The following is a 13718-nucleotide window of genomic DNA, read 5'->3' on the forward strand; positions in this document are numbered from 1 at the left end:
GAAACTAATTTTTTTTTTTAAATTTTTCTTTTAAACCCTTGTACTTTCGGTGTATTGTCTCATTGGTGGAAGAGTGGTAAGGGTGGGCAATGGAGGTCAAGTGGCCTGCCCAGGGTCACACAGCTGGGAAGTGGCTGAGGCCAGGTTTGAACCTAGGACCTCCTGTCTCTAGGCCTGACTCTCACTCCACTGAGCTACCCAGCTGCCCCTAATTTTTTAAAATTTTAATAGCAATTAATAGGAAAGATAAATGCAACTGTGGCCATCACTGCCTTCCTGGATCGCTGCAGCTCCCACCAGAGGGCGGTAGTGCCCACTTTGGAAATCACTGGTTTAAAGGGTTTATTGTTAATAATTTGGGTCTAGTAAAAAGGAGTTGGAAAGTGGGTGAGGTAAGCTAAGATCCTGAATAAATTATTTCACTAAACTAGTTAGGAAATACTGAAAGGTCTTCTTAAGGTGCAGTAGTATAAGAATGCCTTTAAGGCAATCTTAACTCTGATACTCTTAGTTGCTGACCCAGGGCTACCAAGCCCTGGGCCAGATGGTGATGTCTTAATGGTAGAATTTGTCACTTGGTTGTTGGGTCTGCCAGTGAGCTGTTGAAATTGGCTAACTATGGTAGTTGTTCCTACCTATCTAAAGAATCTACCCAGAACCACCCAGACCATCCTTTTCCTCCCTAACCCTGAAGATCAGAGCCAGAAGTGAATTCAGGGATCTGGGGACCCTCTTTTATACCCTCACTTCACTTGGCACCTGGCCTGGGTCCTCTGCCAGATTTTGTGTTCTATATTGGCAACTTCCAGCTTGCAACCCATGAAAACATGGTTGCAGGATTTTATCCATAACACTCCCTCTCAAAGAATATAAGCTTTTTGAGGACTTTTTCTTTTATCTTTGTAACCTCTGAGCTTAGCACATAACCTTACTTAGTGTATGCTTAATAAATACTTGTTGCATTGAACTAAAATTCTGCTCTCTGCAAAACCCTTTATTAGATACTGAGACCAGTCAGTGGCTAAGTATGATGAGATTCCCTTACCTCCTATAGTTTATTTAGTAGGGACCTATGGGCATCTATGAAAATAACTATGGTACAAAGTAATACATTTACATATATTGAGAGAGGTGCAATCTTAATGCTATTCAAGGTTTGAGGGGAGAAGGATTATCGCTGATTGTAGAGAAAAGGGGAATCAGTGAAGGCTTCATGGCAAAACAGCATTTGAGATGGACATGATTTCAGTAGTGAGTAATGAATACTGGGAAATGTAAATATGAAAAATAATAAAGGCTGGTATAAATATATATATTAGTAATTTAATTAAAGCCATGCTGATAGATAAAGTTATTAGACCACGTGCTTGTAAGCATTCAAAACTTGCCGCCTAGCCATAATTATCTCCTGTCTCCTTCCGAGTCTGCTGGCCAAGAGAGAGAGCCTCCCTCCTAACCCAGGAGATTATAAACTCCTCTCTGTGTCGACGTAGGCCTCCCCACGCCCAAAGAACCGGAAACAGAAACCCGTTGGACCACGGGAAATGTAGTTTGATACATTTCCCAAATTTCACTTTTACAGAAAGGGCAGAATATTCCAGATATAGGGAACAGTGGTCAAAAGGATGGAAACTGCATAGTGGGAACTTTAGCCACTCTTACTGAAGCATAGCAGATCTACAAGGGAGAAATTTCAAAGCAGAATGATGCCAGGTTATAGAGGGCTCTAAATACCAGCCTAAGGGGTTTAAATTTTACTGAAGCAATAGGAAACCACCAAAAATTTTTGAGCAAAGTATAACATAAAAACAATCTGGCAACAATATCAGAGATAGATTGGATAGCAGAAAATGGAGATGAGAAGATCCTTCATGAGGCTATTAAATAGGTTAGGAAGGTAGAAGGGTCCTAGACCACGGTGGTAACTGTGAAAATAGACAAGAAGGGATATTAATGGTAGAGGTTGTAGAAATATAAACAATTGATTAGATCTTGAAAAAGGAAATAGGAAAAATCAAAGAGTGTTTCTGGCATAGCTAACTGGATGATGTATGTTACCCTTGTTAGGAACAGGGAAGTCAAAAAGGGAAACAAATTTGGGGAGAAAAGTACTGTTTTAGAAATAACAAGTTTGAAGTATCAGTGAGACAAACAGGTGAAGATGCCAGTGGGCAATTAGAATTGAAGGTCTGATGTTCAGAATAGAGTTGGAGCTGGTTTGAGTCATTTGAGAATTATTTGTGTGGAAATTATATTTGAAGCCATCCAAGTGACTGAACTCATTAAGGATGAGAGAATATAGAAGGAAACTTAAGGTCAGCCATAATAATAAAGGGATAGTGTAAAGGAGGAGAAGTCAATGAAAGAGACAAAATCTTTTGGATTTCTAAGAGACTTTTTGGTAATAAGCAACCTATTTAGGAGTCATATTCATTCTTTCAGATCACTAAAGTGCCCTTTAGTGTTTTATTATTATAATCTCTTATGGCATTCAATGGTGAATATGCCTTCCTCAAAATGTTACTTGCTGTCAAGGAATAACTGGGAACTAAAAAGAACAATGCTCATTGAGTTAATTTCAGTAAAAATGCTCTAAATCCTCAGATGGAAAATTTAGTTTATAAATCCAGGCCTCTAAACAGTTTTTAAAGCAGAGCAGCCCAGCCCTGCCATATCCACTGCTTCACATCATACTGTCTGTAGTTTATTGTTAGAATGATTAGATTTGGCAGGCGAGGGAGTGCTAGGTTTGAATTTCTTGGCATAGGAACGTAGACACATTTTCCCTCTTCTTGACTACTGCCTTGATAAAATAGAATGGATGTGAATCAATCTCATTCCTTTTTAGGTCCACGTGGATGTTCACAGCCGTTACAATGCGGTTGCCAATGAGGCTTTTTGTCTGGAGATCTTAGATAGCCTGAGAAGATGCTTAGGTCAACAGGCTGATGTTCGTCTCATGCTTTACGAGGTAAATATAAGTATGATTAAGCTCCATTATTTCCTTTTCCTCATCGACTTCTTTGGCAAAGTTAAATTCAGCCCCAGCATACCCCAGAGAATGTCAGATGGGTTAGTAGATCATTGATATTCATAATTAGGTACTCAGAACCTCTTGCTTGGGAAAAAGTATGGAGACAGTACTAGAGGAAAAGGATCTGGAGTCACCAGTCACTAATAGAGGAGAGATGGAAAACCCAGAGATATTTATTGTGAATGTTAAAAAAAAATGCTGATAGTGATAGGGAAATTACCCCAGTGCCAGAAGCATTCCTTCACTTAAACCTGAATTTGGAAACTGCTGTCTTAGTGAATTAGAGCTTTGTCTTTGCAGTGACTCTTTGTATCCTCACCATCTGTTCATTAGAGTTCAATCTTGGATAAATGGGCTTCTCTTCTGCTTTGTTAATCCAGCAATGACCAAGGAAATTCAGATGAAGAAGCCACATTGAAAATAAGTTCTGTGAGATAGGAGAGGAGAGGATACTCAACCTATTCTTTCAAGGGGATGGGAGGTCCAAAGGATAATATGGGGATATAGGAGAGAGTATATCTGGCATACTTCAAGCTTCTCAAGGGGATGCAATGTTATGTTTAACTATAAATTATCATCTTAGTCAACTTTGTAATGGAGGTTTATGTGTTGCCTATTTGACTTCCTTCAGGGTTTTTATGATGTCCTTCGAAGGAACTCTCAGCTGGCTAATACAGTAATGCATACTCTACTTACTCAGGTAAAGTATGTTTGGTGAATCAAAAGCAAAAAATGAATTCCAAAGTCTTAAGAATTTTCCGAAATGGATTATGACATGGAAAAACAAAATTTATTTTGAAGACTCAGTTTATTGTTTAGGTTATTGCTTTATTTGTAGCAGAGCTACCAACAAAACAGTGATAACTTTGAAATGTAATAGTTAGCATTTAGGTTCCCAAAGTAAATAGAATGGACTTTAGATGTCATGCAGCCCTTACCTTATTTGAACCATGATTTCCAAAGTTGGTTGGCCATTTTGTCATAGGTATTTTGGAAATGAAGTTTCTGAACATCAGTAAAGTGAAGGGTTTTGACAAGATGCTGAAGTCCAGACTCTAAATCTATTGTACTGAGGGAAAGATTGCATCTACCTTTTAGGAGGGATTCTTAACTGAAGGCTCTTTTAACTTTTCTTTTTTAAGCATTTTGGTAACTCTTTCAATAACATTATTTTAATTTTTTATCCTACATATTTTATTTTATGCATTTGAAAGCATTCTAAAAAAGGTTCATAGCTTCACTAGTCTGTGAAAGGGTTAAGGTTAAGGATCGCTTTAAAATATGGATTTTACTGCTTTGTTAATCCAGCAATGATCAGGAAATTTCAGATGAAGAAGCTGCATTGAAAATAAGCTCTGTGAGATATGAGAGGACACTTTCAACCTGCCCTTTTGAGGAGATGGGAGGTCCATGGATGTTAAATGTTTCATATGTTCAGATTTTTTTTCAATGTGTGTCATTTGTGCTGATTTTTTTTTTTTTTTGGTCTTTAAAAATATGTTAAGTGAGATGATTTGGGGGAGAAAGAATAATACTGGGGGAAACTATAAAAATACAAAAATAAAAAGATATCCATAAAAGCTCATTTTTAAAAATAGAAAATAAGATCTGTGTGGGGTAGGAATTGGCAAAAAAATCAAAATCCGTTTGGAAACCCGTATGTTTTCCTTCTCTCTTGGTAAAAATCTTAATCCTCTATAAGAACCAGAGTTTTTTAACTGACTTTGTATAATAACATGTTTCTATATACATCTGAAAATTTAAGTAATATTGGTTAATGATGATCATGTCATTAGATGATGTTAAACACCCATGTTACCAGTGGCTTAACTGAACAAACTTTTGTAAATTGTAGTATCTTTGTTTTTGCTAAGCAGTTAAAACAGTATTATGAACCAAAACATGACCTGCTACCTCCATTGAAATTAGAAGCCTGTATTCTGGCCCAAGGGGATCAGATCTTTCTTCAAGAACCCCTGGTAAGATTTTTATAACTTTTTTTTTTTGGCTTTTCTCTTTCAATTTGAATATGAATTTTTTCTTACTTTTGTGTCTCTCCACCAAATGAAAACAAACAAAACATACCCTGGTTTGTTTTTTTTTTAAAAATGCAGTCAGATAGCACAGATTCCTGCATTGGTCCTATGTAAAAATATGTATCATTCTGCATTTTTAGTTCCTCGCCTCTCTGTCAGGAAGTGGGTGATATACTTCAATATCAGCCCTCTGAAATCATAGTTGTTGCACTGATCAGCATATTTAAGTCTTTCAAAGTTGTTTGTTTTAACAATGTTCTTTTTTGCTACCATCGTTTTCATGGTTAAGCTAGGCTCATCCATCAACCTAGGATTTATTCCTACAAAAGTTTCACTATAGGACTCCTAGGTCATATGTGTTCTTGCCTCCTTTTATCAGCAAGAAGTTGTCAATTTGGACATCTTTACCATTAACTGAACAGTACAGGATTCCCCAGTCCCATCTACAAAGGGTATCTGATCTATTTGCTTACATATAATTAACGAGCTCTTGATTGGTGGTGGAGTACCTTGAATCAGGTTGAGGCCAAGTGTCTTACTTGGTTCTATAGCTATATGAAACTCCTACTCCAGAGCAAAATAACCTTGGATCTTTGCTGGTGAATGGATAAAGGAGGTTGGTTCTCTGCCTTCCTAGATGCTAATCATATCCATGGAGGTCAGAGGTCAATATAAAAATTGAAACAAATCCTCTAAAAGTTGTCTAGAACTCATTGAAAGACATGTCTGCTGGGTATCTGACTCCACATTAACAAACTTTCCCAGGACACTAGATGCCCTGGATCTGGAGCCAGCTTTCTATTATTGATCTCCCAATATCTATCTAGGGGATCCAAGTTGGCTGCTTAGTAGCAGCAAAAGTTGAAACTGCTCTGACAGTCCTTCCAAATCAATTTTTTAAAAGTGCCTGAAAATGACAGGAGTCAGAAATCCACAGCAGTATGGAGTGAGGAACTCTCCTACTGAACACAACTTGAAAGGCAAGCAGAGAGAGAGTCAATTTCACAGGATAAGGGGAAACCAGAAGAAAAACTGCACACACAGAGGACTGCTGACTAACACACACACCCCCAACCCTCCCTCCACCTATTGTGCCAGGTTCCAAACCTGGGCATAGGCCAACTTTGGGATCCTGGGATCTGGGCTACACCAACAAAAGAGCACCTCAGACCCACCCCTTAAAAATCCAGGCCCTGGCACCAGCCCATAGGGTAGCCTATGGTGCTGGACCCTTTCAAGCCTGCACTGCTACAATGAAGATCTAGCCCCGGGACAAAAATAATTTACATTGCTGAGCCCTCCAAGCCAGCAACAAAGGAGACAGAATCAGCAGCTTTCAGAATTCCCAGTCCACAGGCAAAAAACAGGCTGGGAAAATGAGCAAACAGCAAAAGAAACTCCAAACCCCAAAAATATTTCTATGATGACAAAGAACAAAGCACAAAATCAGTAGGGAACGGTAAGATCCAAGGAACCACTTGCAAAATTTCAAAGAAAAAAGTAAATTCATCTCAAGTGCTAGAAGAACTCAAAAAGGAATTCAAAATCAAAACAGGTCAAAGAAAAATGGGGGGGGCAGCTGGGTAGCTCAGTGGATTGAGAGCCAGGCCTAGAGACGGGAGGTCCTAGGTTCAAATCCGGCCTCAGACACTTCCCAGCTGTGTGACCTTGGGCAAGTCACTTGACCCCCATTGCCTACCCTTACCACTCTCCCACCTATAAGTCAATACACAGAAGTTAAGGGTTTAAAATAAAAAAAAAAAAAAAAAAAAAAAAAAAAAAAAAAAAAAAAAAAAAAAATGGGGAAGTTAATAGATATGTGGAGAAAAATAAATAGGGACTAAAAGAAATACATCTTCTTTTCAGCTACACATGGTACATTCACAAAGATTGACCATGTACTGGGGCATAGAAACATGGCAGACAAATGCAAAAGAGCAGAAATAATAAATGTAACCTTTTCAGATCATAATGCAATAAAAATAATAATTAGTAAGGGCACATGGATAGGCAAATCAAAAATTAATTGGAAATTAAATAATATGACTCCAAAATCAGTTAAAGAACAAATCATAGAAACAATCAATAATTTCATAGAAGAGAATGACAATGATGAGACATCCTACCAAAATCTATGGGATGCAGCTAAAGCAGTACTTGGGGAAATTTAAATCCTTGAGTGCATATATTAACAAATTAGGGAGGGCAAAGATCAATGAACTGGGCATGCAAATCAAAAAACTAGAAAACGAACAAATTAAAAATCCCCAGTTAGATACTAAATTAGAGATTATAAAAATTAAAGGAGAAATTAATAAAATTGAAAATAAAAGAATTATTGAATTAATAAATAAGACTAGAAGCTGGTACTTTGAAAAAACAAATAAAATTGACAAAGTACTGGTCAATCTAATTTAAAAAAGGAAAGAAGAAAACCAAATTATCAGTATCAAAGATGAAAAGGGAGACCTCACCTCTCTCAATTATATGGCAATAAATATGGCAATCTATATGTGATATAGATGAATATTTACAAAAATATAAATTGCCTAGATTAACAATAGAAGAAATAGAATACACTAGATACCCATATCAGAAAAAGAAATTGAACAAGCCATCAAAGAACTCCCTCTTTTTAAAAACAAACAAACAAACCAAAAAAAAAAAAAAACCCTTAACTTCTGTGTATTGGCTCTTTGGTGGAAGAATGGTAAGGGTGGGCAATGGGGGTCAAATGACTTGCCCAGGGTCACACAGCTGGGAAGTGTCTGGGACTTGATTTGAACCTAGGATCAAAGAACTCCCTAAGAAAAAATCCCGAGGACCAGATGGATTCACAAGTGAATTCTATCAAACCTTCAAAGAACAACTAATCCCAATACTATACAAACTATTTGACATAATAAGCAAAGAAGAAGTTCTACCAAACTCCTTTTATGACACAAATATGGTACTGATCCCAAAACCAGGTAGAACAAAAACAGAAAGAAAACTACAGACCAGTCTCCTTAATGAACATAGATGCAAAAATCTTAAACAGAATACTAGCAAAAAAGACTCCAGCAAGTGATCATGAGGGTTATTCATTATGATCAGGTGAGATTTATACCAGGAAAGCAAGGATGGTTCAATATTAGGAAAACTATTCACATAATTGACCATATCAACAAGCAAACCAACAAAAACCACATGATTATCTCAATAGATGCTGAAAAAGCCTTTGACAAAATACAATACCCATTTCTACTGAAAACACTAGAAAGTATAGGAATAGAAGGGCCTTTCATAAAAATAATAAACGGTATATATCTAAAACCATCAACAAACATCATCTGCAACAGGGATAAATTAGAAGCATTCCCAATAAGATCAGGAGTGAAACAAGGATGCCCATTATCACCTCTATTATTTAACATTGTACTAGAAACACTAGCTGTAGCAATTAGAGAAGAAAAAGAAACTGAAGATATTGAAATAGGCAGTGAGGAGACCAAGCTATCACTCTTTGCAGATGATATGATGGTTTACTTAAAAAATTGTAGAGAGGGGACAGCTGGGTAGCTCAGTGGATAAAGAGTCAGGCCTAGAGATGGGAGGTCCTGGGTTCAGGTCCGGCCTCAGACACTTCCCAGCTGTGTGACCCTGGGCAAGTCACTTGACCCCCATTGCCCACCCTTACCATTCTTCCACCTAGGAGCCAATGCACAGAAGTTAAGGGTTTAAAAATTTAAAAAAAAAATTGTAGAGAATCAACTAAAAAGTTAGTGGAAATAATCAACAACTTTAGCAAAGTTGCAGGATGCAAAATAAATGCACATAAATCATCAGCATTTCTATATATTTCCAACACATCAGAGCAGCAAGAGTTAGAGAGAGAAATTCCATTTAAAATCACCCTAGGACTAGACAATATAAAATACTTGGGAATCTATCTGCCAAGACAAACACAGGAATTATACGAACTCAACTATGTAACCCTTTCCACACAATTAAAACTAGATCTAAACAATTGGAAAAACATTGATTGCCCATGGCTAGGACTAGCTAACATAATAAAAATGACCATCCTTTCTGAGGGACTTATGGAAAAGAATGCTACCCATATTCAGAGGAAGAACTACAGGAGTGAAAACACAGAAGAAAAACAACTGCTTGAACACATGGGTTGAGGCAGACATGATTGGGGATGTAGACTCGAAACTAGCACACCAATAGAACTATCAACAATTTGGAAATAGGTCTTGATCAATGACATATGTTAAAACCAGTGGAAATATGCATCAGCCATGGTGGAGGGTGCATTTTGGGGGGGTGAAGGGGAAAGTAAGAGCATGAATTAAGTAACCATGTTAACTTTTCTAAAAAATAAATATTAACAAATGTTTAAAAAAATGACCATCCTACCCAAATTAATTTACTTATTTAGTGCTATACCTATCAAACTACCAAAAAACTTTTTTACTGAATTAGAAAAAACTATAACAAGGTTCATTTGGAAGAACAAAATACCAAGAATACCAAGGGAAATAATGAAAAAAAAAAATGAAGGAAGGTGGCCTTGCAGTACCAGATCTTAAACTGTACTATAAAGCAGTAGTCATCAAAAACAATATGGTACTGGTGAAGAGACAGAAGGGAGGATCAGTGGAATAGACTTGGGGTAAGCGACCTCAGCAAGACAGTCTATAATAAACCCAAAAAACTCAGGTTTTGGGTTAAAAACCCTCTATTTGACAAAAATTACTGGGAAAGTTGGAAAGCAATATGGGAGAGATTGGGTCTAGAGCAACATCTCACACCCTCTACCAAGATAAATTCAGAATGGGTCAATGACTTGAATATAAAGAAGGAAACTATAAGTAAATTAGGTGAGCACAAAATAGCATACTCGATAGATCTCTGGGAAAGGAAAGATTTTAAAACCAAGCAGGAGTTAGAAAAAAATTACAAAATGTAAAATTAATAATTTTGATTATATTGGACTAAAAAGTTGTTGTACAAACAAAACCAATGCTACCAAAATTAGAAGGGAAGCAACAAATTGGAGGAAAAAATCTTTATAACAAAAAACTTGGACAAAGGTCTAATTACTCAACTATATAAGGAGCTAAATCAATTGTACAAAAAAATCAAGCCACTCTCCAATTGATAAATGGGCAAGGAACATGAATAGGCAATTTTCAGATAAATCAAGACTATCAACAAACACATGAAAAAGTGTTCTAAATCTCTTATAATTAGAGAAATGCAAATCAAAACAACTCTGAGCTACCACCTCACACCTAGCAGATTAGCTAACATGACAGCAAAGGAAAGTAGTGAATGTTGAAGGGGATNCACCTAGCAGATTAGCTAACATGACAGCAAAGGAAAGTAGTGAATGTTGAAGGGGATATAGCAAAATTGGGACATTAATGCATTGCTGGTGGTGTTGAGAATTGATCCAGCCATAGCACTGCTTGGATTATACCCCAAAGAGATAATAAGGAAAAAGACTTGTACAAAAATAATTATAGCCACACTCTTTATGGTGACAAAAAAATGGAAAATGAGAGAATGTCCTTCGATTTGGGAATGGCTGAACAAATTGTGGTATCTGTTGGTGATGGAATACTATTGCGCTCAAAGAAATAAAGAACTGGAGGAATTCCATGTGAACTGGAAAGACCTCCAGGAACTAATGCAGAGAGAAAGGAGCAGAACCAGGAGAACATTGTATGCAGAGACTGACACACTGTGGTACAATCGAACATAATGGACTTTTCTACTATGCAAGGATCCAGAGCAAGGCTGAGTCTTATGATAAAGAAAACGACACATTCAGAGGAAGAACTGTGGGAGGAGAAACACAGAAGAAAAACAACTGCTTGAACACATAGGCTGATGGGGATATTGGGGATGTAGGCGCTAAACAACAACTCTAGTCCAACTATCAATAATATGGAATTAGTTCTTAATCAATGATACATGTTAAGAACCCAGTGGAATTGTGCATCGGCTACAGGGGTGTGGGGGGTTTGGGGGAGAGAGAAAGAACATGAAACATAACTATGGGAAAATATTCAAATTTTTTTAAAAATGGGGGAAAAGAAATGAAAGCAATTAAAAAAGAAAATACAAAATTGGTCAAGTGGGAAAAGAGTTACAAAAACTCAATGAAGAAAAGTGTTCTTTTAAAAAAGTAGAATTGACCTCCTGAAAAAAGAGGCAAAAAAATCCATTGGAGAAAAGAGTCCCATGAAAAGTAGAATGAACCAAATGGAAAAGGAACAGCAAAAGATTGATCAACATCTGGGGCAGCTGGGTAGCTCAGTGGATTGAGAGCCAGGCCTAGAGACGGGAGGTCCTAAGTTCAAATCCGGCCTCAGACACTTCCCAGCTGTGTGACCCTGGGCAAGTCACTTGACCCCCATTGCCTACCCTTACCATTCTTCCACCTATAAGTCAATACACAGAAGTTAAGGGTTTAAAAAAAAAAAAAAAAAAGATCAAGATCTATCTAGACTTAAATCTGTGTCTAGGGGGCAGCTGGGTAGCTCAGTGGATTGAGAGCCAGGCCTAGAGACAGGAGATCATAGGTTCAAATCTGACCTCAGACACTTCCCAGCTGTGTGACCCTGGGCAAGTCACTTAACCCCCATTGCCTAGCCCATTGATTCCCAAAGTGGGCACCACCACCCCCTGGTGGGTGCTGCAGCGATCCAGGGGGGCAGTGATGGCCACAGGTGCATTTATCTTTCCTATTAATTGCTATTAAAATTTTTTAAAAATTAATTTCCTGGGGCCTAAGTAATATTTTTTCTGGAAAGAGGGCGGTAGGCCAAAAAAGTTTGGTAACCACTGGCCTAGCCCTTACCACTCTTCTGCCTTGGAGCCAATACACAGTATTGACCCCAAGACAGAAGGTAAGGGTTTAAAAAAAAAAAAAAATCTCTGTTCATAGAATACATTCAACTCTAGAAACTAAACCAGAGGTCATGAACTAATGACACTGGTAGCAAGCCATAGAGTTTCATAGTTGCGCTGTGATTCCCTTGTATTCATCATATAACAAAACTCCCTGCTACTGTCAATTTTAAAATATATCTATTTAAAATTCCAGTAATTCATGTTGATTTGATATCCTTTTAGGTGTGGGTGCTGATGAATACTTTTCTTTGTAGACATTGACCCAATTGAGCCTGGTAAATCCCAGGAATTAGAGTGTTTTTTTCTTCCCCTGCAGGCTCACCTTTTGTGTTGTATCCAGCACTGTTTGGCATGGTATCAGAATAGAGTGATACCCTTGCAGGAGGAACGAGAGGAGGAAGAAGAGGAAGAAGGATTCCAGCAAGACTTAGGAGACATGTTGGAGTCAATTACCAATCGAATGATCAAGAGTGAGCTAGAGGACTTTGAATTGGTAATTGATGTTTCTCCAGGAATGCTATGACTTGAATGATGGAAACGTTCAATGATTTAATTTATTGAATTTTGTCTTTCAGGATAAATCAGCAGATTTCTCTCAGTCCACTAGTGTCGGTATCAAGAATAATATCTATGCTCTCCTAGTGATGGGAGTTTGTGAGGTCCTGATAGAATATAATTTCAATATGGGCAATTTCAGGTAAAGAACAACTTTGCCTATCCATTTATTGTTAATAGGGCAGATTGATAAATAAGAATCTTAATTTTCAGTATCTGTTGAACTTTTATCAATGTGTCAAGCACTCACTCCTATAGACCACAGAATGGGATGTAGTCTTTTTCTGATAGGTTCACAATCTAAAAATTTTCAACAAAATGTGCCAAATGGATATGTGAATATATAGTTTTCCCTTTGTGAGCCCCAAATTCAGGAACTTCCATTGATTTTAAAGGAGAGATTTGGAGTTTATCTTAATAGAGTGTCCCACACAGATTTATGTGACTTATGAGTATTTCTGTTGTCTAATGAAGGTAAAAGCATAATATCATTGACCTTATGATATAGTCACATGATAACAGAAAATTATCATGACCTTGAGAACCTTATTTCTTTTAAGTGCTTGCAGTGTGGGGCACAATACAATAGTTTGATGATGACTATTATTGCTTTTTTCCTTTCCCACAGTAAAAATAAGTTCGAGGAGATTCTAAGCCTTTTTAAGTGTTATAGCAGACTCTCTGATATCCTTAAGGAGAAAGCTGGGAAGGGCAAGTCTACAATGGCTAACAAAACAGTTCGTAGTTTCCTGTCCATGAAATTTGTGTCTACTCTGCTTGTGGCTCTATTCAGGTAAAGATCTCTCATCTAGAAGAGTTGTTGGGTGTTAATTTGTTTTCTGATAGATTCTAAGTTCTGTGCATTTAATAGCATACCACAAAGAGCAGTGTGATTTTTGCAAGTATATCAGCATGTATGAAGGAACAGAATTTCTTGAAAAGCTCATAGTTCGGTGGAGGAGAAGCACTCCTGCTCATTCTTAGATTCACCAATATGTCCCAAATCAACACCAATATCTCTGCCAATTCCCTACATTTTTTATTCATCACATATACAACTCAGACACAAAATCTTTTACTTTATGGAAGATAATACCAGATAAACCCTGATGAAGAAATAGCAGTTAAAATGAGACCTCAGGAAAATAAAAGATGAAGGATAACATAGGGATGAATTCCAGCCA

General features: G+C 37.3%; 1 protein-coding gene across 2 annotated transcripts in view; it reads left to right on the forward strand.

Moving 5' to 3' along the window:
- FANCI (FA complementation group I) overlaps positions 1-13718 on the forward strand; it is a 60099-nt gene that overhangs the window by 21084 nt on the left and 25297 nt on the right. For both annotated transcript variants that reach the window (XM_044665445.1, XM_044665446.1), the window contains exons 17-22: positions 2849-2971; positions 3666-3734; positions 4912-5013; positions 12296-12472; positions 12555-12676; positions 13163-13327. In XM_044665445.1, coding sequence (XP_044521380.1) covers positions 2849-2971; positions 3666-3734; positions 4912-5013; positions 12296-12472; positions 12555-12676; positions 13163-13327 — 758 coding nt within the window. The remainder of the gene's footprint in view (positions 1-2848; positions 2972-3665; positions 3735-4911; positions 5014-12295; positions 12473-12554; positions 12677-13162; positions 13328-13718) is intronic.

The sequence above is a fragment of the Gracilinanus agilis genome, chromosome 2 (genome assembly GCF_016433145.1).
Source record: "Gracilinanus agilis isolate LMUSP501 chromosome 2, AgileGrace, whole genome shotgun sequence".
Lineage (NCBI taxonomy): Eukaryota > Metazoa > Chordata > Mammalia > Didelphimorphia > Didelphidae > Gracilinanus > Gracilinanus agilis.